General features: G+C 42.2%; 1 protein-coding gene across 5 annotated transcripts; it reads right to left on the reverse strand.

The window, feature by feature from the left end:
* Positions 1–986: 986 nt before the first annotated feature.
* On the reverse strand, positions 987–14885 carry LOC311148079 (poly(rC)-binding protein 2-like). Of its 5 annotated transcripts, none has more exons than XM_084184985.1 (13): positions 14740–14885; positions 11938–12069; positions 8544–8567; positions 8406–8438; positions 8027–8143; positions 7653–7784; positions 7378–7506; positions 7124–7198; positions 6521–6562; positions 2860–2932; positions 2702–2757; positions 2300–2469; positions 987–2176 (listed from the first exon to the last, which is right to left on the reverse strand). In XM_084184985.1, the coding sequence occupies exons 2-13, from the start codon at positions 12004–12006 to the stop codon at positions 2140–2142; spliced, it is 957 nt and encodes a 318-aa protein (XP_084041111.1). In that variant the 5' UTR covers positions 12007–12069; positions 14740–14885; the 3' UTR covers positions 987–2139. The 5 variants fall into 5 exon arrangements, with proteins under 5 accessions (XP_084041111.1, XP_084041109.1, XP_084041110.1 ...); XM_084184983.1 differs by having other exon boundaries at positions 6503–6562; XM_084184984.1 differs by having other exon boundaries at positions 7375–7506; positions 14740–14829.
* Positions 14886–25392: the final 10507 nt, after the last annotated feature.

Consider the following 25392-nt stretch of genomic DNA (forward strand, 5'->3'; position numbering starts at 1 on the left):
TTTAGATTTCATTTTATAGAGGGTTTAGGTCAAGCGTTAATACAGGTACCTTTAGACACGGCTCCAGTTCAGCAAAAAAACCTCGCACACAGACAGACACAAACACACATGCGCACACTGTCCATTTGTCAACTGGTACTTTACCATCACAGCTCTTGGAGGAGCCTAATGTCCAATTCACTAATTTCTCCCATGCAAATGAATAATAATGTATATATTCACATATCACATTAAAAAAAATCTAAATATATTTTACATGTAAGATAAGAACTGATGTATAAAAAAAAGCAGTATGCAGCCCAATTAACAAATGCATGACTACACATTTATATTAAGTTTTGGATGTGTCTGTTTTATATTTTGTGAGAAGGTTTACACTTTTCTACCCTGAAAGTATTATTTCCATAACAATTGTTGTTAACGAATTGATGTTGGCACTTAAAAGGTTATATCAAAGGTGAATGAACATCTCACCAAAATGTTTGAACCGTTTCATGGATAGGTCCCTCAGCTGATAATGTTGAAGTCATACTTTTATCTTAACTCTCCTACCACCGGGTTTTGAATACACATCCCTTTAAAGATCACAAAGAAACTAGCCAGAACAAAGATAGAATACTGCTCTCTGGTGGTAGTAGTGGAATAGTAAGTATCCTTTGAATTTCAAGAGGTTTTGTTTTTATACAGCATTGCACATTGTACTGTAACATAGGAATTATATCAAAACATGAGCAAGAAAATAAATACTGTATTGGTAAATCTTCTGAGGTGTGACAGGTCTGTTATATTGTGAACAAGCTTCTTACAGAACTTAGGTGAGACCCCTGTATGACAAAAGTAAAATACAGTTGAAAAAGCTAAACAAACTGAAATGTGCAGTACAACTGCTTTGTTCCATTCTCATTCAGTGGGCTCAGGCAGTTGTTTTACTCACATCTTTCCTGGGGTAAAAATATAAATACAAAATGACAGCTTACATCCAGGGGTAGTTTTAGCATTTCACATCTTTTTATTTATGTATTGAAGTTCTTCAACAATTCAGTTGCACCCAAATCTACAATAGTTTGAAAACGTGCACAAAAACGTAAGTTTCTTCATCCTGCAAAGAATAATAAAAAATTAAATCTGATACAGGCAAAGGAGATAGCAGGAAACTAGTGTTAATTCTAGAATCTTCCTTCTAGTTATTTAAATGAATGCCTCAAGTCTTGTCATATAAAGACACACAATAATTGTTTTGTTTTGCCCCTTGCAGCACCCTCCCACCCCTGCAGTTAAAAAAAATATTCTCTATTCAAAACAAATATTCCAACATTATCAATTTTTATCTTCTTAATAATTTCAGAGAAAATAAATGAATCCCCCTGGCCCATTGTCTCCGGGTTACCATGCCACACCCACCCTACCAGAATCCAGTACACATTAACAACACTCAAATGTCCTGATTGAGGAAAAAATTAAAACGGATGAAAACGGTAATGACAAAATAATAATAATACAGCAAATAAGAGGTGACAGAATTCAGTTAAAAACACTCCACATAGCCCCACTTCAGAGACGTTTCAATTCATTTCTGACCTTGTCTTTCGTTACATCTTAAGAGTACATCATTTACACCCCACGTATACCCATTACCCACAATGCCTCATTTAGGAAGTTCAGCTTTAAAGAATGGCAAATATCAGTGAATTCTAACAGGAGGACTGGTGTGTATTAAATAAACAATAAATACAAATCATCAAATACAGGGAAGGAACAGTCCATCTAGTATGTTATTATTGGGTCTTTTTTTCTTCATTTTTAACATTTTGTAAGAAAAATCTGACATAAAAAACATATATTCCTTTTCAGATTTTTCCAAAACGTTTCTTCCCCAGCTATTAAGGTCAAAACATAAATACACCAAAAAAAGAACAACCAAAAACAAAATATCTTTAAAAAACTATATGCAAAAGGTTTTTTAAAAACATTAAATAAATAAAATACCTTGATGTAATTACAGCTGAGTAGGTAGGTGTTTACCCAAAGGAAAGTAAAAAACAGTAAGTTGAGAACTTGGTTTTTGCATTAACTTTAGTGAGGGACCTCTCGGTAAAAAGTAGGGGGGGTTACGTCAGGTGCTGATGAAGATCCTCCATGTCAGTTGGCGGCCAGTCCAGTAGCTTCAGAGGACAGCCTACAGCAACATAACAAACAAGAGGTGAATCAAAACAAGTCGCTTTGATTTCCTAGTCATAATAGTCCTCTTATTCTGAACCATGACTTGACATATCAGTAGTTCCAACGGGTTGTCCCTTACCTGGCGTTGATCAGGTACTCAGCCAGGCTGATGCTGGCAGGGGAGCCGGTGATGGTCACTTGCCTGTCAGAAGAGCCCTCCACTTGGTTGGCGATCTTGATCTGAGCCCCGGACATCTGACGGATCTCATTGATCTTAGCCCCCTGACGGCCAATGATGCAGCCAATCAACTGAGGCCAAGGAAGGCAAGAGAGAAAGTGTCAGAGAATATAAGACATTTCAACCGATCTTCTCAGGAGATAAATGGAAGTTCCATTGAAACATGTTAAAACTAAAAACCCAGATAAGACAAGTATATTACAACTAACACTAAACAAATTCCTGAATGATTTACATGAAACTTTGGCTGAAGCATCTAGAACAAGTAAGGAAGAGAATTCCAGAGTGGACGGGGACACTTACATCGTTTGGAATGGTCAGCTCATGGGAGCCAGTTTGTGCAGAAGTATCCATCCCAGCTAAAGCGAGAAAACACAAGTCAGTGTCTACAAAGCAAATATTGCAACGTACAAACAAATAATCAAATGCTTCTTGTCTCCATTCTTCCTCGGTTGACCTACCCTGGAAACCCTGGTTGTTGGGAGCGATGGGGAAAGGGCTCTGCTGCATGGCCAGCTGGTGGAGTTTGGTAAGCTGTGGAGAGAGAGATGGATACATGGAGAGGGAAAGGATGAGAGAGAGGGGTTGATGAAAGGAAAAAGAGAGTAACTATAAGCCAGAAGATACACAGGGTTATGATCAGCATGAACACACAGCGCCCCTTGACTTTTTCCACTTTGTTACGTTACAGCCTTATTCTAAAATGGATTTAAAAAATATATATTTTTAAATCAAATCAATCAATCTACACACAATACCCCATAATGACAAAGCAAATTTATTATTTTTGCAAATTTATTAAAAATACAAACACTGAAATATCACATTTACATAAGTATTCAGACCCTTTAAATCAGTGCTTTCTTGAAGCACATTTGGCTGCGATTACAGCCTCGAGTCTTCTTGGGTATGACGCTACAAGCTTGGCACACTTGTATATGGGGAGTTTCTCCCATTTTTCTCTGCAGATCCTCTCAAGCTCTGTCAGGTTGGATGGGGAGCGTCGCTGCACAGCCATTTTTAGGTCTCTCCAGAGATATTCGATAGGGTTCAAGTCCAGGCTCTGGCTGGGCCACTCAAGGACATTCAGAGACTTATCCCGAAGCCACTCCTGCATTGTCTTGGCTGTGTGCTTAGGGTCGTTGTCCAGTCTGAGGTCCTGAGCACTCAGGAGCAGGTTTTCATCAAGGATCTCTCTCTCTACTTTGCTCCGTTCATCTTTCCCTCGATCCAGACTGGTCTCCCAGTCCCTGCCGCTGAAAAACATTCCCACAGCATGATGCTGCCACCACCATGCTTCACCGTAAGGATGATGCCAGGTTTCCTCCAGACATGACGCTTGGTATTAATCAAATCAAATTTTCCTTCCTGTGGCAGTTTGGAACGCGGTAGTGAGTGTTGCAACCGAGGACAGACCATTTTTACGCGCTACAGCACTTGGCGGTCCCGTTCTGTGAGCTTGTGTGGCCTACCACTTCACGGCTGAGCAGTTGTTGCTCCTAGACATTTCCACTTCACAATAACAGCACTTACAGTTGACCGGGGAAGCTCTATCAGGCCAGAACTTTGACAAACTGACTTGTTGGAAAGGTGACATCCTATGACGGTGCCACGTTGAAAGTCCCTGAGCTCTTCAGTAAGGCCATTCTACTGCCAATGTAGGTCTATGGAGATTGCATGGCTGTGTGCTCGATTTTATACACCCGTCAGCAATGGGTGTGGCTGAAATAGCCAAATCCATTAATTTGAAGGGGTGTCCACATATTTGTGTGATAGACACACACACACACACACACACACACACACACATAGTACCAGTCAAAAGTTTGGACACCAACTCATTCAAGGTTTGTTCTTTATTTTTACTATTTTCTACATTGTAGAATAATAGTGAAGACATCACAACTATGAAATAGCCCTTACACAGCCTGGGATGTGTGTTGGGTCATTGTCCCGTTGAAAAAAAAAGATAGTTCCACTAAGCCCAAACCAGACGGGATGGCGTATCGCTGCAGAATGCTGTGGTAGCCATGCTGGTTAAGTGTGCCTTGAATTCTAAATAAAATCAGACAGTGTCACCAGCAAAGCACCCCCACACCATAACACCTCCTCCTCCATGCTTTACGGTGGGAACTACACATGCCGGGATCATCCGTTCACCCACACCACGTCTCACAAAGACACGGCCAAAAATCTCCAATTTGGACTCCAGACCAAAGGGCAAATTTCCGCCAGTCAAATGTCCATTGCTCGTGTTTCTTGGCCCAAGCAGGTCTCTTCTTCTTATTTGTGTCCGTTAGTAGTGGTTTCTTTGCAGCAATTCGACCATGAAGGCCTGATTCACACAGTCTCCTCTGAACAGTTGATGTTGAAATGTTTCTGTGACTTGAACTCTGTGAAGCATTTATTTGGGCTGCAATTTCTGAGGCTGGTAACTCTAATGAACTTATCCCCTGCAGCAGAGGTAACTCTGGGTCTTCCATTCCTGTGGCGGTCCTCATGAGAGCTAGTTTCATCATAGGAGCTTGATGGTTTTTGAGACTGCAAATGTTCCGGATTGACTGACCTTCATGTCTTAAAAAGTAATGATGGACTGCCGTTTCTCTTTGCTTATTTGAGCTGTTCTTGCTATATTATGGACTTGGTCTTTTACCAAATAGAGCCATCTTCTGTATACCTTGTCACAACACAACGGATTAGGTAAAACGCATTAAGATAAGAAATTCCACAAATTAACTTTTAAGAAGGCACACCTTTTAATTGAAACGCATTCCAGGTGACTAGCTCATGAAGCTGGTTGAGAGAATGCCAAGAGTGTGCAAAGCTTTCATCAAGGCAAAGGGTGGCTATTTGAAGAAACTCAAATAAAAAAAGTTTGATTTGTTTAACACTTTTTTAGTTACTACGATTCCATGTGTTATTTCATTGTTTTGATGTCTTCACTATTATGCTACAATGTACAAAAATGTTTTGTACAAATAAAGAAAAACCCTTGAATGAGTAGGTGTCCAAACTTTTGACTGGTAGTATATATATGTAAATAAATAACACACACAGTATACCAAACATTAGGAACACCTTCCTAATATTGAGTTAACGCACCCCCACCCCCCCCCACCCCCCTCCGTTTGCCCTCAGAACAGCCTCAATTCGTCAGGGCATGGACTCTACAAGGTGTCAAAAGTGTTCCACAGGGATGCTGGCCCTTGACTCCAATGCTTCCCACAGTTGTGTCAAGTTGGCTGGATGTCCTTTGGGTGGTGGACCATTCTTCATACAAAATGACAAACCGGTGCACCTGGCACCTACTACCATACCCCATTCAAAGGCACTTAAATATTTTGTCTTGCCCATTGACCCTCTGAATGGCACACATACACAATCCATGTCTCAATTGTATCAAGGCTTAAACATCCTTCTTTAACCTGTCTCCTCCCCTTCATCTACACTGAAGTGGATTTAACGATAAGTGTTTTCACCTGGTCAGTCTAGGTCATGGAAAGAGCAGGTGTTCTTAATGCTTTGTATACTCAGTATAGCCATAGCGATGCACATAAACATTCGTCCAATACCGATAAAATATTAGTGGCTCAGATTTAACACTGAAATATCTGGACAAAATATTGGCTATGATATTATCATCCTACACATTTCTTTAGGCCACTATCAACCGATGCGAAGGCTGAAATTGTGCATCCTTACATATCCCTACTTTACAGTCCCATATGCTGTCAATAAATGTGTGTGCAGTCAAAAAATTCTACAACTAAACACAAAACAATAGATTGACAGTAGAAGGCTAGCATAGGATCACAAACAAAATCAGCCAATAAGTCATCAATGCCTAATTTCAGAATTTCTAACAAACATAATTGATGTGCAAAGAAATTAAACGATACACATGGCAACAATCATTTAAACTCAAACTGTGTTTAAAAGTACCAGTAGGCCTTAGCGATGCATCACTGCATTGCATTTATTGATTGAAACTTAAAAATGGAACTAGAGTGGTTGGGGGAAAAACAAAACGTACAGCATGTAATAGAGGGTGGGTAGCCATGACTACCCAGGAGGGTTGATGTGTAGATATATGGGCTCACTTACAGAATGACCTTCACTTACGTCAGGCTGTGGAATGGCGTGCTGTCCTTGAACAGCATATGCCTGCAATGAGAGAGCAGCACTTAGGAGGGTGCGCGGGAAACGGGCACAAAGAGTACACTCACAGGCTGTAGTATCCTGGGGACCTATGGCTGCGTTTAGACAGGCAGCCCACTTATTATCTTTTTAGCACTCATTGGTATTTTGACCAATCAGATCAGCTCTGAAAAAGATCTGATGTGATTGGTCGAAAGACCAATTACTGGAAAGAAAGATCAGAATTGGGCTGCCTGTCAAAACGCAGCCATGTCCTTGGATGTCTGGAATGAGAACGCTATGGGGTAATTCAGACATCAACACACTCACAAACAACGATATGGACATATAGGTGACGCATATGCACCCTCCAGCTGGTATTCAACCCATCTGACAACTCAGCTACTCTACAACTATTGGAGGGGATTTGGCAATGGTGCTGACATCTGCACAATGCAGAACAATACACTACAGCAATGTAGAAACAGACAGTGTTATTAAACTTCCCTTAAACAACTGAAAATGATATCATTTTAAAAAGGGACACTTAATTAGAAAACAGCTGACATATGAGGTTGGTTTATTTACCTGACCACCCGCAAATATGACAGGAGAGCCTGAGGGTTTGGGCCTGTAAGGGATGGTTACACCCTTAGGCGGAGACTGAGGAGAGAGAGAAACAAATCAACCATTAGGAACTGGAAAATAATAACAGTAGTTATTTTGCAGACACTTCAATGTAGGACAATTATATACCAATCAGCAAGCTAAGCAACATCTCTGATGAAATAGAAAATACAAGACAAAAAGGGGGTAGTGCGCCATTGTTCCTATACTACTACCTCGAGCATGACGACGCAGATCTGCTTGACACACTCGATGATGGACTGGGGGGTCCCTGCAATGGTGATGGCACGCTCCGTGGAGTTAGGCAGCATGTCCCCTGCCACCTGTACCTGAGCTCCTGTCGACTGGAGAGAGAGACAGACAGGAGGGTCAACAATAGTGTTCAGAGTTCTCTTTAGAATATCTGGTGGCACAGTTCATCTACAGAGACCGGGGGGTGATCATTTATAATTAGTAGAATAATATACTTGTGTGGGTGTACTGTACGTACCTCTCTGATCTCTTTGATCTTGCAGCCGCCCTTGCCGATGAGGGAACCACACTGACTGGCAGGCACAACGATGCGCAGGGTGACTGGCGGTTTGCTGGTGGCCGTGCTGTTAGTCATCGAGCTGCTGATGTCCTGTAGGGAATCGAACGGAAAACAAGAGACACTGATGAGGATGGCTTCAGTCCAAAGACTAGGCCTTTATAGATTTTTTTTTATGATCTTTACTATGCAAAATCTGAATGTCTTACTCCAGAATTCAGTATTTTTCATGGGTGCGGTAAAAATATTATTTCAATTTCGTAGTAATATTTTACAGCCTGATTGAAGTGTTCTATATGGCTTGTTTGAAATCTGTAGTTAGGAGTAATACGAACCTCCTCCAGCTTCTCGATGATCATGGAGAAGGCTTTAAAGATGGCGGTGGTGGGGCCTGCCAGGGTGATGATCCTCTCTGGGCAGTTCCCCTCAGAGATGTTGATACGAGCGCCACTCTGCATAAGACAAACAGTCACATGGACATAACATGTTATTAACTTGTTTGCTAATGACAATGCTAAAATATTAAGACAATATATTTAATCACATTTACGAATTCAGTCATTAATGCTTCATTAGTCAGTGCTGGCCTGATTTTGGTTCTAAAATTGCAATCTGCCAACCCTCAAGCATGAGTCATCAGAAATGGAAAATGTCTAGAATACTTCTCTCAAACTACTTTCAATACTTCCATCCATGCAATGACAGACAACTCACCTCCTCTCTCATCTTCTTCACAGACTCTCCTTTCTGCAGATAAAGCAAAGGAAGCACAATGTTTACACAACAGTCACAGCCATGAATGAAAAGTGCAAAGCCGAACACAGTGAAACATCAGGAAAAAGGCACACTCACCTTGCCAATAATGCTTCCAACCTCCTGCAGACAAGAAAAGCAGCAACACATTAAATCACTAATCAATCTTAAAAATATATATATTCACTTTACAAAAGCTTTACTCAAGATTGAAAGAAACCTGTCTATGGCAGTATTTTATATTATATGCAAGTTATCCATGTACATTTTATTTGGAAAGTATTCAGACCCCTTCACTTTTTCCACAGTTTGGTACAATACAGCCTTATTCTTAAATGGATTAAATAGTTTGTTCCCCCCCTCATCAATCTACACACAATACCCCATAATGACAAAGCAAAAACTGGTTTAGAAATGTTTGCCATACCTCCAAAAATCAAGTTGTTGTTACGCCTCTGTTGGAGGTCTGGATAATTTTTTATTGCAAAAACGGTTTGAATGGTCCGCTGGGATTTTGATTGGATGTTACATTTCAAGAACCCTCCCTCCACACGCCCGTAGAAGGGGTGCTGTGTGTTATGTGCGCCACTGTTCTCCGTCCGGGTAGTTGTTGCCTATGCTAGTTTCAAGTGCTAGTTTTCCAGTTATCAAGTGTGGCCGACTGTCTGCGATTTATATTTATTGAAATTTCAAGTGGATTACGCTGGTAAATTCAAACGTCACAACACGTTCTAAACTGCTCTGGTGACAAACATAATTTTTGCCTTGTCTCCATTCGTCCACATGGCAGCTGCACTTATTCAAGCAAGTAAATATATGTAGTAGTTTTTTTTTTTTACACAATGTATTTTTAGCTAAGCTAGCTACAGTAGGCCACTTTGTAGGCTAACACAACTGAGCTGCTAGCTAGCTAACTTTACACAGTGTTTAGCTAAATGAATTAAACTGTCATCAGCTAGCTAACATCCTATTAGCTAGCTATCGTGATGTAATCATTGTACATTTAAAACTGTCTCCAAATGCATTTGTAGATAACAGCCATGGAAGAGGGTGAAATTGCAGCTCCAGCTGTCAGTAAAGGGATAGCATAGGCTTCTGGATAGGACAGGTAATTATGTGGAGACATGAAAAGATTATCCAGTTCCAGTGCCTAGGGGGGAAAACTTTGAGGAAAGAGAGATAATAGCAACATAATATTCAGTGCTGTCTAATTTGAGTAGAATGAAGCCTGTTTCTTTGTAATGTTTTCTGTCCTCAGATATGGAAAGCTGTGAAACGCCTGTTTGCAGATGAAGAGAGAGGTCCCAATGAATGTCCCAAGAGACTAAAGGTATATCCTATATGCCATGGGTTATATGTGTAGGTCTACCTATGTTAGCAAATGTTGTATACAAAAATACTGTTAAACATTACACACAATGTATAAACCTATTACAAATTGGAGTATGCCGGGTGTGCAGGGCCCAGCCCAGCAATAACACACCGGACTCAACTTATCAAATCTAATTAGGTGATAATCAAGTGTGCTATTGCTGGGCTGGAATAGATGTCTGCTCACCCAGTAGATCAAGGATCAGTGGTGCAAGCTTGGCCACCGCTGGTATGGAGTTTATTTGTTTTTGTTCACCTGAAATGATGCTTTAGTCATAATAGCCTACTGGTTACTACTCAATTATCTAATGTTGTTTAGACTAAGATGTCTAATCTTTACATACGAGTTACCTAATTTGTACATTTTGAAGTGTTGATTCTTTGAAGTGAAGTGTTTAAACTTGTTTTAATTGTTAAACTATTATTCAAAATTAACTAGTGTCAATGTAGATTAATTACATGTCACAATCCTGCAATAAAGAGGGGAAGGGGTTGTCTGTAATGTGTCCGTGTTTCTGTGCAGTATTCTCAAATGAATAAAAAAATATATTAAAAATATTTGATCAAATATTTCATATGGCCTTTACTACTATAGCCCAGAGAAATGCATTGAATAACACATTCATAAATGGCAAAAAAAACAGTTAGAAAATAAATCATAAGAAGCAAGGGTTTGAAGTGTCTGTCCTATATATGGGAGATATAAGAAAGCTCAGGCTAGATAGATATCTATTTTTAACACATATTTAACCCTGTTTTTTTGGGTAGGCACAAATCTACCCACATACCTCCATAAAAATGTGAACTGGTACCGGTTACCTTCAGACGAGTCCTGTGACACTTGCAAAATGGAGAACACCATCATGTTCGTGAGAATCTCCCTTTCCACAGTGGGGTCACATTAGATTGTAGCCCAAACGGTTTGGACGCTACAAACAGAAGTTGGCGCATCAATGGTACCGACTTCAGACGAGTCCCCTGACACTTGTGGGGGTCGTAGAGCTAAACGGAGAACACCATCGTGTTAGTGAGAATCTCCCCTTGCCATAGAGTGGTTATAATAGTTTTTAGGTGAAATCGTTCGCTACAGACGCTACCGTGAGAAGACCGATTTTCAGGACGTCTCATGGTCTGACAAACGCCGCTGTAGCTCTGCCACCACAGATGCAGAAGTGCGAAATAGGCGGATTGAGGCGCATCCAATCGATTCTAAGGGATTAAGTGCTGACATAAAATGGTTTATTGCAAATCCAACCCTTGTAATTTAGGTCCATTGTGAAAATAAGCAGTTGACCATTAGGTTACAGGAGATGAGCATTATAGGTAACATTATATGTGGTTCATTTTATTTAATTCATTTTACCAATGTTGCTTACAAAATGATTGCAGTTGTTCCCATAGATAGACAGTACATGGTTGCTCTATGTATCACTGTCCCTGGGTAGCGACTCGGCTAACACAACTAACCTTTCAGGTCAATAATATGCTGTTTTTATAAAAACAATTGTTGGCTTTATAATCTTAAGACAAATTTAACTAGCTAGTTAGTTATACCTAGGTAGCTTACAAGGTTAGCCGACTTTTCTCAAAACTAACCTCATTGTGGCCAGCTACTTCTTGTCCCTCATGCTAGCCTTTACAGCCATATATCACTTCAGAAAAGTCCGAAGTAAATATATTGATATGCCCATTGTAGACCATTTCTCCCCTCGTTGCAGCTTTAGGTCATCTCGAAAGAACAGAGAAATGCTGTGAAAACCAGCGTGCTGCAAACTTTCTAAAATGTTTTGGGACCAGTGCTTGTTTTGTTTACATTTTTAGTCCTCACGTACAGTTGCTCCTCCGTTGCGCCCACGGCACTAATCTGGTGTGCACCTTTGGAGCGCCGTCCAATCAAGGCATTTGATTGGTTTGACGTGTTGCGAGGAGTCACTGATTTACACCGGGTTCCCACCCATCTAGCCGATTTCTGCAACGGAACTTCCCCAGGCTTTCCATTTCAGGGAAGCCTGGTTTGTGACGAGGTTTATGCTGACTACACAGTAATGAATGAGGTGTGTGAACGGAACAACCATGGTGTAATGGTCATAACTCTTATCGTCCATCTCCTGTGCACACTCACCTTTCCGTGCATAAGTAGTCTAATGGTTAGGGTGACATTGAGCCCTCCTTCAATCACACCGGTGTCCATAGTTGCTGTAGTGTCTGAAGTCTAGATTGGCCAAAAAGTAGTCTTTGGTCACAATTATCAGGTCTGCAAGACAAGGGGGAGAAGAGGAGAAAAAAAACTAGAAGTGTTAACTTAAAGATGGCAAACACTTGATGGAAAAAATGTATTCAAGCAAGCAACCAACCAACCACCAGTACTACTGACTTACATTTTTACATTTGTCATTTAACAGACGCCAGAGCGACTTGCAGTTAGTCCATTCATCTTACAATAGCTAGGTGAGACAACCATAATTCACAGTCATAATAAGTACATTTTACAGGATTTAGCTAATTGACTTACAGTACCAGTCAACAGTTGGGACACCTACTCATTCAAGGGGTTCTTTATTTTTACTATTTTCTACATTGTAAAGTAATAGTGAAGACATCAAACCTATGACATAACACATATGGAATTATGTAGTAACCAAAAAAGTGTTAAACAAATCAAAATATATTTTAGATTCTTCAAGGTAGCCACACTTTGCCTTGATGACAGCTTTGCACACTCTTGGCATTCTCTCAACCAGCTTCACGAGGAATGCTTTTCCAACCGTCTTGAAGATGTTCCCACATATGCTGAGCACTTGTTGGCTGCTTTTCCTTCACTCTGCAGTCCAAATCATCCCAAACCATCTCAATTGGGTTGAGGTCGGGTGATTGTGGAGGCCAGATCATCTGATGCAGCACTCCATCACTCTCCTTGGTCAAATAGCCCTTACATAGCCTGGAGGTGTGTTTTGGGTCATTGTCCTGATGAAAAACAAATGATAGTCCCACTAAGCGCAAACCAGATGAGATGGCGTATCACTGCAGAATGCTGTGGTAGCGATGCTGGTTAAGTGTGCCTTGAATTCTAAATAAATCACCAACAGAGTCACCAGAAAAGCACACCATCACACCACCTCCTCCATGCTTCACAGTGGGTATCACACATGCAGAGATCATCCATTCACCTACTCTGCATCTGACAAAGACACGGCGGTTGGAACCAAAAATCTCAAATTTGGACTCACCAGACCAAAGGACAGATTTCCACCGGTCTAATGTCCATTGCTCGTGTTTCTTGGCCCAAGCAAATCTCTTTTTCTTATTGGTGTCCTTTAGCAGTGGTTTCTTTGCAGCAATTCAACCATGAAGCCCTGATTCACACAATCTCCTCTGAACAGTTGATGTTGAGATGTGTCTGTTACTTGAACTCAGTGAAGCATTTATTTGGGCTGCAATCTGAGGTGCAGTTAACTCTAATGAACTTATCCTCTGCAGCAGAGGTAACTCTGGGTCTTCCATTCCTGTGGCAGTCCTCATGAGAGCCAGTTTCATCATAGCGCTTGATGGTTTTTGCGACAGCACATTTTACAGATTGACTGACCTTCATGTCAGAAAGTAATGATGGATTGTTGTTTCCCTTTGCTTATTTGAGCTGTTCTTGCCATAATATGGACTTGGTCTTTTACCAAATATGGCTATCTTCTGTACACCACCCCTTACTTGTCACAACACAACTGATTGGCTCAAACACATTAAGAAGGAAAGAAATTCCACAAATTACCTTTTAAGCAGGCACAACTGTTAATTGAAATGCTTTCCAGGTGACTACCTAATGAAGCTGGTTGAGAGAATGCCAAGAGTGTGCAAAGCTGTCATCAAGGCAAAGGGTGGCTACTTTTAATAATCTCAAATACATTTTGACATGTAAAAAAAAAGGTTACTACATGATTCCATATGTGTTATGTCATAGCTTTGATGTCTTGACTATTATTCTACAATGTAGAAAATAGTAAAAAATAAAGATAAACCATGGAATGAGTAGGTGTGTCCAAACGTTTGACTGGTACTGTATATTGTTTCTAGAACGTAATTGGTTCTGCTAAAAACAGTGAAACTAGCTGCTGAGTGCGCTGACCAGGGCCTGGTTTCTCAAAAGCATCTGAAGACTAACGTTAAGTTCATCTCATAAGTGAATCCCATTGCTGAACTTGTTTCATTACACCCAAGGTTCACTAACTCCGTTCACATTGTTGTGTATTGATTCAGATATAGTGTAGCTAGCTAACTGGCTAATGATTATGCAGCAAGGAAATTAGACGTAGCTACTAACTAAAGTTAGCTACATTTATTTACACCTTGAAAATACAAAACACTGATTTAACAAAGCTAACGTTTGCTAACTAGTAATAGTCAGTAGCTGCTAGCCAACGTAACGCTAACAAATTACTTAAACGTAGCAAAAAATTGTAAGTTCATTATTTTGCTGGATAACCAGATTGCTTGTTATAGCGGATAATAATTGGCAAAGAAAGCCAAATAGTTAGCTCCAATTGCCTGTTTGTAGTATGATAAGGAGTTAGCTGACCTGCTAGCAACACGGCTAGCTCGTAACCCTAGTGACATTGGCTAGTTAACTAGTTGAAAAACCTCAAGTTGATGAACCAATGAATTAAAAACGGTCCCTACTCTTGGTAGAATGTGGATAGCGAAATCAATATTGTGCAATGTGCGCTATAGCTAACTAGAAACGGATAGTAGCAACTAACGTCAGCTAACTAACGTAACTAATCAAATCAGAATGAGCACAATGCTAGCAAGCTAGCCTAGCATGTGACGATAATCCACTATTTTGAATGTTGCGGCCTAGGTCCTGACTCATTCAGGCGCAGTTAACTCTGTCCTTCACACTCCAAAGAAAATTCAGTAGTTAGGGCAGCCTTACCTGAACAGTCCCGTGAGGTGTGTTTAGGGGAAGGGTAGGGTAGAAGGGGAGAGGTTCGGGAGGGAGTTTTAAAAGGATTCGGGGAAGAGGGAAGAGACGCTGCTGCTTGATCGGGCTCCACTCTCCTGCTTAGCACAAAAGACAACAAAATGCAAATCGTTCAACTTTCACCTTTAAGCCGATCCTCCCCCACGAGTTAACCCCGCCCACTACAAACCCTGGCTGTCGTCATAGTATTTCTCAGTTGGCGAACACATTATTTACATTTTACATTTGGCAAACACACTGAGGTAATGGGCACAGTCCCACACATTGGTGCTGATAAATATATCTATTTTTATAAGACATTTTAGAAAAATATATAATATATATTTTGGCTGTGCTGGGAGACTATGTGACGGCCAACGACAAGAAACACATTTAGCTAAGAAATAGTTTTTAACTTTTCTTGTATTTTTTGGTATCTTATTATTTTGCTGTGAATTGACAGTAAAGAAGGGTCTTACATTTGTGGTAAAAGAGAGCAGGGAATATAATATAGGTTTGTGGCCTTATGTAGCAAAGCCACTGATGTGAGAGTAATTTGACCAGATGGCCATGCACCGTTAGCTCATTCCTGGAAAAATAGCAGAGTATTTCTGGGCAAAAGCTGTTATTCGGAACGGTGTTGGACAAAAATACACAAAGGCTTCCCGGTAGCACTTTACAATAAGGTTCCATTTGTAAAGGGTTTCTAAAAGGTTGTAATTACCTTATTAACGGCTATTTAATCATTTGTAAATGCCTTAACGGTAAACGGTTATATCGCATGGGTCAAAGTAGTGGAATAACTGGTCAGTGTTTGCCAAATACTGACCCAATATAAACCTCCAGTTATTAACCATTTATAAATGCACTTACAAATGCTTATAAAATGAACCCTTATGTATCATCATGCAACCTTATTTTCAATAGCTGCACAGTTGAACAACAGTTTTCTTCTCACTTTTGGGTGTAATGTATTGTTGCTGTCCAAGGAACAGAAGAGGTTGGTTTGATGTGTCTTGACCGACCTTTGAAACCCTGATGCCCTGGCCAAAGTTACATCCAGGACATTTTTCAATCATCATTACCCCTTACCAGATTACCCAGCTTGGTTTCATAGACTAGACGTAACATAGTAAATGGGACACTCAAATTATACTGAACAAAAATATAAATGCAACATGCAACAATTTCAAAGATTTGACTGAGTTACAGTTCATATAAGGAAATCAGTCAATTGAAATACATTTATTAGTCCCTAATCTATAGATTTCACATGACTGGGCAGGGGCGCAGCCATCCACCTGACAGGTGTGGCATATCAAGAAGCTGATTAAACAGCATGATCATTACACAGGTGCACCTTGTGCTGGGGACAATAGACGGACACTCTAAAATGTTCAGTTTTGTCACACAACACAATGCCACAGATGTCTCAAGTTTTAAGGGGGCGTGCAATTGGCATGCTGACTGCAGGAAAAACTCATTCTGATTAGCTGGGCCTGGCTCCCCAGTGGGTGGGCCTTGCTCCAAAGTTTTTCCTGCAAATTAGTTGCAGGAAATGCTCACTACAGGGATGTAAACACATTTGTGCACAACATTTGAGAAAAATAAGCTTTTTGTGCGTATGGAACATTTCTGGGATCTTTTATTTCAGCTCATGAAACATGGGACTAACACTTGACATGTTGCGTTTCTATTTTTGTACAGTATAGTATGATATGTTATGGACAGATGGATACATAAAGTGGCAATATGTAACTTTTTGGGCGACCCGACCAAATTCACATAGAAATGTGAGTTATAGATCTATCATTCTACTTGAAAGCAAGTCTAAGAAGCGGTAGATCTGTTCTATGTGCGCAGTGGCAATTTTAGCATGTAAATCTTGGTGGGGCAAGCTCCCAATTAATTTTTGTTGATGCATGCCAGCAAAGCCACTACACAACACAACACTAAACAATACATTAATTGCACAATAACTGTGACAAACGGTGCCCACAAACTGTTAGGACCTACATAAAGCTGTCCCAACAGCAGAGGTTTTTTTCAGCACCATGGAGTGAATCCTTACCACTGCTACACTTGGCTATCAGCGGAGCCTTGTCTGGCAGCGAAACAGTTCATTCAGCCTCATTTACTGCCATTTAAAAAAACATAGCTGATATGGTTGACTTGCTTAAACAAATGTGCTTTCTACTGACAATTGAGATGTACAAACTATGGCATAAGGGGACGACGAGCGGATAAGAGGCAATCCATAATTTCGATCAAGACATTAATGAGCGAGCTAGGACGGCCGTTTTTATTTTTATTTCACCTTTATTTAACCAGGTAAGCCAGTTGAGAACAAGTTCTCATTTACAACTGCGACCTGGCCAAGCAAAGCAGTGTGATAAAAACAACAACACAGAGTTACATATGGGGTAAAATAAAACATAAAGTCAAAAATACAACAGAAAATATACAGTGTGTGCAAATGTAGCAAGTTATGGAGGTAAGGCAATAAATAGGCCATAGTGCAAAATAATTACAATTAGTATTAACACTGGAATGATAGATGTGAAAGAGATGATGTGCAAATAGAGATACTGGGGTGCAAATGAGAAAAATAAATAACAAAATGGGGATGAGGTAGTTGGGTGGGCTAATTTCAGATGGGCTGTGTATAGGTGCAGTGATCGGTAAGGTGCTCTCACAACTGATGCCTAAAGTTAGTGAGGGAGATAAGAGTCTCCAGCTTCAGAGATTTTTGCAGTTCGTTCCAGTCATTGGCAGCAGAGAACTGGAAGGAATGGCGGCCAAAGGAGGTGTTGGCTTTGGGGATGACCAGTGAGATATACCTGCTGGAGCGCATTCTACGGGTGGGTGTTGCTATGGTGACCAATGAGCTAAGATAAGGCTGGGATTTGCCTAGCAGTGATTTATAGATGGCCTGGAGCCAGTGGGTTTGGCGACGAATATGTATTGAGGACCAGCCAACAAGAGCGTACAGGTCACAGTGGTGGGTACTATATGGGGCTTTGGTGACAAAACGGATGGCACTGTGATAGACTACATCCAATTTGCTGAGTAGAGTGTTGGAGGCTATTTTGTAAATTACATCGCCGACGTCAAGGATCGGTAGGATAGTCAGTTTTACGAGGGCATGTTTGGCAGCATGAGTGAAGGAGGCTTTGTTGTGAAATAGGAAGCCGATTCTAGATTTAACTTTGGATTGGAGATGCTTAATGTGAGTCTGGAAGGAGAGTTTACAGTCTAACCAGACACCTAGGTATTTGTAGTTGTCCACATACTCTAGGTCAGACCCGTCGAGAGTAGTGATTCTAGTCGGGTGGGCGGGTGCCAGCAGCGTTCGATTGAAGAGCATGCATTTAGTTTTACTAGTGTTTAAGAGCAGTTGGAGGCTACGGAAGGAGTGTTGTATGGCATTGAAGCTCATTTGGAGGTTTGTTAACACAGTGTCCAATGAAGGGCCAGATGTATACAAAATGGTGTCGTCTGCGTAGAGGTGGATCTGAGAGTCACCAGCAGCAAGAGCGACATCATTGATATACACAGAGAAAAGAGTCGGCCCAAGAATTGAACCCTGTGGCACCATAGAGACTGCCATAGGTCTAGACAACAGGCCCTTTGATTTGACACATTGAACTCTATCTGAGAAGTAGTTGGTGAACCAGGCGAGGCAGTCATTTGAGAAACCAAGGCTATTTAGTGTGCCAATAAGAATGCGGTGGTTGACAGAGTCGAAAGCCTTGGCCAGGTCGATGAAGACGGCTTTCAAAAACTTTCGAAAGGCAGGGCAGGATGGATATAGGTCTGTAACAGTTTGGATCTAGAGTGTCACCCCCTTTGAAGAGGGGGATGACCGCGGCAGCTTTCCAATCTCTGGGGATCTCAGACGTTACAAAAGAGAGGTTGAACAGGCTAGTAATAGGGGTTGCGACAATTTCGGCGGCTATTTTTAGAAAGAAAGGGTCCAGATTGTCTAGCCCAGATGATTTGTAGGGGTCCAGATTTTGCAGCTCTTTCAGAACATCAGCTGTCTGAATTTGTGTGAAGGAGAAGCGGGGGGGGGGGGGCATGGGCAAGTTGCAGAGGAGGGTGCAGAGCTGGTGGCTGGGGTAGTGGTAGCCAGGTGGAAAGCATGGCCAGCCGTAGCAAAATGCTTGTTGAAATTCTCGATTATTGTAGATTTATCGGTGGTGATAGTGTTTCCTAGCCTCAGTGCAGTGGGCAGCTGGGAGGAGGTGCTCTTATTCTCCATGGACTTTACAGTGTCCCAAAACTTTTTGGAGTTAGTGCTACAGGACGCACATTTCTGTTTGAAAAAGCTAGCCTTTGCTTTCCTAACTGCTTGTGTATATTGGTTCCTAACTTCCCTGAAAAGTTGCATATCGCGGGGGCTATTTGATGCTAATGCAGTACGCCACAGGATGTTTTTGTGCTGGTCAAGGGTAGTCAAGTCTGAGGTGATCCAGGGGCTATATCTGTTCTTAGGACATAGTCAATATAACTATTTGTTCAGCACTTTTGAAATGTACAGGGACAGAATTCAGAACATGGGCCGTTCTTACAGTATTCTCCTTGTACACCAAGTCAGAACCGTAGGATAAATAAAGTGGGCATATAAGCAGACAATGAAAGCTCTTACAATATTAGATTACGACATTTCTTTAAAACAGGCTATAGGCTACATGTGCACCACCAACAGCTAACAGCTTACTACATAACATACACTTAGTATTACTTTCTTAGCTACAGTATACATATCTCCCTGGCATATTACATCATTTATACAGCAGCATACAATACATTTTCTGACTCACCTTGTTGTGCTGTGTTCACTTGAATAGGAAGTCCTTCATGGGCAAATGTTGTTATCAAAGTCTGGCCTTCTCTGGATTTATGGTGCTTTCAAGACAACTGGGAATCATGATAAGGTCGAATCATGACGTCAGTGATCTTCAGGTTGGAGGTCTAGAAAGAGGCCTGAGTTCCCGACTTGGAATTCCGAGTTGGATAACCGTTCAAAACGTATTTTCCCAGTCGGAGCTCGTTTTTTTCAGAGTTCCCAGTTGTCTTGAACTCACTGAAGTCTGAGATTTCCCAGTTCCGAGTTTCCAGTTGTTTTGAACGCGGCAGAAATCATGCTCGATTGACAGCATGGCCAATGTTGAATGTTTATCCTTTTAAGCTTGGAAAAGAGACCCTTAAACCCAGACTTGGACCACAAACCCACTCCACTGAATAGCAGGCTAGTGATTGCTTTGCAACGCTTGAAGTTAGCCACTGATTCCTTCCAAACCACTCATTGTTGAATTTGCGATTTCCAACTTGTTGTGTAATGATTATGTCCAATGGCCGATGAGCACCGATACGTTTTATTTATAATTTCTCTTCATAATTTATCTTCACATGACAAGGATTGAAAAGGATTTGCCAGTAAATTGTCTACTTGATTCAAGATGATGACTGCTAGCTTGCTAGCTAAGATTTTGAATGTATGATTTTGACATGATCAGTCCAATCAAATCTACGGTGATATAACGTGATTTGACGTCATTTTATCAGTGGCCAATGAACTTGAGCCTTCTTGGATGGGCACTTATAACATAACTCTATGGCAGCACCCAAGGAGCTTGAATTTTCGAGCTCTCCGCGTAGATTTTGCGGTGACGTAGTGTCCCCATGAGTGACAGAATACTGAGCTAATCACGGCGCAAGTAGAGAACATTACCAATCCCTACACTCCGTATTTTTCGCTGGCTGCCCCACCACCACAGAAAGCTCTGAGCTAGGCTGAAATACCTGCATTTTGGAGCTGCCTTACTCAAGAAAGCAAAAAAGAGACCATGTTTGTATGCGGCTTTATTAACTCAATTATTATTATTTTTTACAATTGTTTGCAAACTGATATGTGACACGTACAGTTGAAGTCGGAAGTTTACATACACTTTAAACATCTTGGAAAATTCCAGAAAATGATGTCATGGCTTTAGAAGCTTCTGATAGGCTAATTGACATCATTTGAGTCAATTGGAGGTGTACCTGTGGATGTATTTCAAGGCCTACCTTCAAACTCAGTGCGTTTGCTACACAAACGCCTCACACCTCGTGGCTGCTGCCTCTCTAACCTGGTGGTCCCTGCACGTACCTCCCACGTGGAGTTCCAGGTCTCAGGCAGCCTCTGGAACTGCCGTTCTGCTGCCAACAAGGCAGAGTTCATCTCAGCCTATGCTACCCTCCAGTCCCTCGACTTCTTGGCGCTGACGGAAACATGGATTACCACTGAAAACACTGCTACTCCTGCTGCTCTCTCCTCGTCTGACCATGTGTTCTCGCATACCCCGAGAGCATCTGGTCAGCGGGGTGGTGGCACAGGAATCCTCATCTCTCCCCAGTGGACATTCTCAATTTTTCCCCTGACCCATCTGTCTATCTCCTCATTTGAATTCCATGCTGTCACAGTCACTAGCCCATTTAAGCTTAATATCCTTGTCATCTATCGCCCTCCAGGTTCCCTTGGAGAGTTCATCAATGAGCTTGACGCCTTGATAAATTCCTTTCCTGAGGATGGCTCACCCCTCACAGTTCTGGGGGATTTCAACCTCCCTACGTCTACATTTGACTCATTTCTCTCTGCCTCCTTCTTTCCACTCCTCTCCTCTTTTGACCTCACCCTCTCACCGTCCCCCCCTACTCACAAGGCAGGCAATACGCTTGACCTCATCTTTACTAGATGTTGTTGTTCTACTAATCTCACTGCAACTCCCCTCCAAGTCTCCGACCACTACTTTGTATCCTTTTCTCTCTCCCTCTCCTCCAACACTACTCACTCTGCCCCTACACAGATGGTAATGTGCCGTCGCAACCTTCGCTCTCTCTCTCCCGCTACTCTCTCCTCTTCCATCCTATCATCTCTTCCCTCAGCTCAATCCTTCTCCCTCCAATCTCCTGATTCTGCCTCCTCAACCCTCCTCTCCTCCCTTTCTGCATCCTTTGACTCTCTATGTCCCCTATCCTCCCGGCCGGCTCGGTCCACCCCTCCAGCTCCGTGGCTTGATGACTCATTGCGAGCTCACAGAACAGAGCTCCGGGCAGCTGAGCGGAAATGGAAGAAAACTAGACTCCCTGCGGACCTGGCATCTTTTCACTCCCTCCTCTCTACATTTTCTTCATCTGTTTCTGCTGCTAAGGCCACTTTCTACCACTCTAAATTCCAAGCATCTGCTTCTAACCCTAGGAAGCTCTTTGCCACATTCTCCTCCCTGCTGAATCCCCCCCCCCCCCCCCATCCTCCCTCTCTGTGGATGACTTCGTCAACCATTTTGAAAAGAAGGTTGACGACATCCGATCCTCGTTTGTTAAGTCAAATGACACTGCTGGTCCTGCTCACACTGCCCTACCCTATGCTTTGACCTCTTTCTCCCCTCTCTCTCCAGATAAAATCTTGCGACTTGTGACGGCAGGCCGCCTAACAACCTGCCCGCTTGACCCTATCCCCTCCTCTCTTCTCCAGACCATCTCCGGTGACCTTCTCCCTTACCTCACCTCGCTGATCAACTCATCCTTGACCACTGGCTATGTCCCTTCCGTCTTCAAGAGAGCGAGAGTTGCACCCCTTCTCAAAAAACCAACACTCAATCCCTCTGATGTCAACAACTACAGACCAGTATCCCTTCTCTCTTTTCTCTCCAAAACTATTGAGCGTGCCGTCTTTAGCCAACTCTCTTGCTATCTCTCTCAGAATGACCTTCTTGATCCAAACCAGTCAGGTTTCAAGACTGGTCATTCAACTGAGACTGCTCTTCTCTGTGTCACGGAGGCTCTCCGCACTGCTAAAGCTAACTCTCTCTCATCTGCTCTTGTCCTTCTAGACCTGTCTGCTGCCTTTGATACTGTGAACCATCATATCCTCCTCTCCACCCTCTCCGAGCTGGGCATCTCCGGCGCGGCTCACTCTTGGATTGCGTCCTACCTGACCGGTCGCTCCTACCAAGTGGCGTGGCGAGAAGCTGTCTCCGCACCACGTGCTCTCACCACTGGTGTCCCCCAGGGCTCAGTTCTAAGCCCTCTCCTATTCTCGCTATACACCAAGTCACTTGGCTCTGTCATATCCTCACATGGCCTCTCCTATCATTGCTACGCTGACGACACACAACTAATCTTCTCCTTTCCCCCTTCTGATAACCAGGTGGCAAATCGCATCTCTGCATGTCTGGCAGACATATCAGTATGGATGACGGATCACCACCTCAAGCTGAACCTTGGCAAGACGGAGCTGCTCTTCCTCCTGGGGAAGGACTGCCTGTTCCATGATCTCGCCATCACGGTTGACAACTCCGTTGTGTCCTCCTCCCAGAGTGTGAAGAGCCTTGGCGTGACCCTGGACAACACCCTGTCATTCTCCGCTAACATCAAGGCGGTGACCCGATTCTGTAGGTTCATGCTCTACAACATTCGGAGAGTACGACCCTGCCTTACACAGGAAGTGGCACAGGTCCTAATCCAGGCACTTGTCATCTCCCGTCTGGATTACTGCAACTCGCTATTGGCTGGGCTCCCTGCCTGTGCCATTAAACCCCTACAACTCATCCAGAATGCCGCAGCCCGTCTGGTGTTCAACCTTCCCAAGTTCTCTCACGTCACCCCGCTCCTCCGCACACTCCACTGGCTTCCAGTTGAAGCTCGCATCTGCTACAAGACCATGGTGCTTGCCTACGGAGCTGTGAGGGGAACGGCACCTCCGTACCTTCAGGCTCTGATCAGTCCCTACACCCAAACGAGGGCATTGCGTTCATCCACCTCTGGCCTGCTGGCTCCCCTACCTCTGCGGAAGCATAGTTCCCACTCAGCCCAGTCAAAACTGTTCGCTGCTCTGGCACCCCAATGGTGGAACAAGCTCCCTCACGACGCCAGGACAGCGGAGTCACTCACCACCTTCCGGAGACATTTGAAACCCCACCTCTTTAAGGAATACCTGGGATAGGATAAAGTAATGGGATGAGTCGGATGGCAGAGTGAAGGAAAAGCAGCCAACAAGTGCTAAGCATATGTGGGAACTCTTTCAAGACTGTTGGAAAAGCATTCCAGGTGAAGCTGGTTGAGATAATGCCAAGAGTGTGCAAAGCTGTCATCAAGGCAAAGGGTGGCTATTTGAAGAATCTCAAATATAAAATATATTTTGATTTGTTTAACACTTTTTTGGTTACTACATGATTCCATATGTGTTATTTCATTACTTGCTAACACCACTATAACTGCACAGTGATGAGCACAGTGGACGCGTCATAATACCCATAAAACCTAGAGGTAAAACCCGGTAATGGTTCCAATAGTTTTTTCCCCATTCATTTTTGTGTCTGGAATTGTAGAACTAATTCAAATAAGGTCTGTGTTTCGTGTAGGCTTACCCTGGCGTGATGTGGTCCTCTGTAGCTCAGCTGGTAGAGCACGGCGCTTGTAACGCCAAGGTAGTGGGTTCGATCCCCGGGACCACCCATACACAAAAATGTATGCACGCATGACTGTAAGTCGCTTTGGATAAAAGCGTCTGCTAAATGGCATATTATTATATTATTATTATTATTATTATTATATTATTATTATATTATTATTATTATTATTATTATTATTATTATTATTATTATTATGTTTTTATAGCCAAGTAATTCTCTCTCGGTGAACGTGAGTTTTGTCAATATATTCACCTCAATTTACTCTCAAAAATTCAAAATGCTAATTAGCAATAGAGAAGACCTCTGCAAGACTACCAATTCCTGCAGGAAGCTCCTATACGTCATCTCTAGCCGACACTGTCAGCTACTGTTTACTAGCGCGATCAGAGACCTTTGTGCCCAATCCATGAACTTATGTCCTCTTTCTCTGTCTTAGTTAGCCACTGACTACACTTTAGCTAGCTAGTTAGCAGAGCAGTATATTAAAAAAATATTTTGTTTTACTTAGCCTAGATAATAGTTTGTACAGTATGTTGACTTTGGTGTCTATTTCAGACCTTATGGCATTTTTCAATGATGAAGACCACTAGAAGTCTGGCCATGTGGAGAAGTGCAGCTATAGTGAGGGGCAATGTACCGGGTAGGTCAGGGCCAGCATGAGGGATCAAGTTTACCCTGTGTCAGTGAGTGTAGCTATTAAGTTAAATTCAAGCAACAATTTGTTCTATACAGCTGTCAACGTTCTACAAGGAAAGAGCCACTTAATCAATTATATAATCATTAACTAGATGACCCCGGATACCAGACTTCGATGAGTGATAACTCAGTTCTAGAATGTCATTGATGAGACATCTATTGATATTCAGAATTGACTTTGTTTAGACATCCAGCCTGTACAGTATCTTAAATAATCCTCCTCCTCACCTTGACCCCCCCCAAACAAAAACCTGAACCAGTACTTGCACTTGACCCACTTAAATATTCTACAGCTGTAATGTCATCAATCAAATCAAACTTGATTTCTATAGCACATTTCTTACAACGAATGCATTTCAAGGTGTTCAGTTGTTGGATGGGGTGTTGTCTGTAAAGTGGGGCACAGTGTTAAGTTGCGTCAATTCAAATCTGGTATTAGGAACAAAAGACGTCAATACACGTCTTCTAAAAT

The sequence above is a fragment of the Coregonus lavaretus genome (assembly GCF_964263955.1).
Source record: "Coregonus lavaretus genome assembly, chromosome: 20".
Taxonomy (NCBI): Eukaryota; Metazoa; Chordata; class Actinopteri; order Salmoniformes; family Salmonidae; genus Coregonus; species Coregonus lavaretus.

Bases quoted from the DNA above. Each gene is read 5' to 3' on its own strand.
- LOC311148079 (XM_084184981.1), bottom strand. From the start codon at position 12,006: ATGGACACCGGTGTGATTGAAGGAGGGCTCAATGTCACCCTAACCATT. The intron at 8,568-11,937 runs GTGAGTGTGCAC...TCTTGTCTGCAG, and splicing joins GACTACTTATGCACGGAAAG to GAGGTTGGAAGCATTATTGG. The intron at 8,439-8,543 runs GTGAGTGTGCCT...CTTTATCTGCAG, and splicing joins TTGGAAGCATTATTGGCAAG to AAAGGAGAGTCTGTGAAGAA.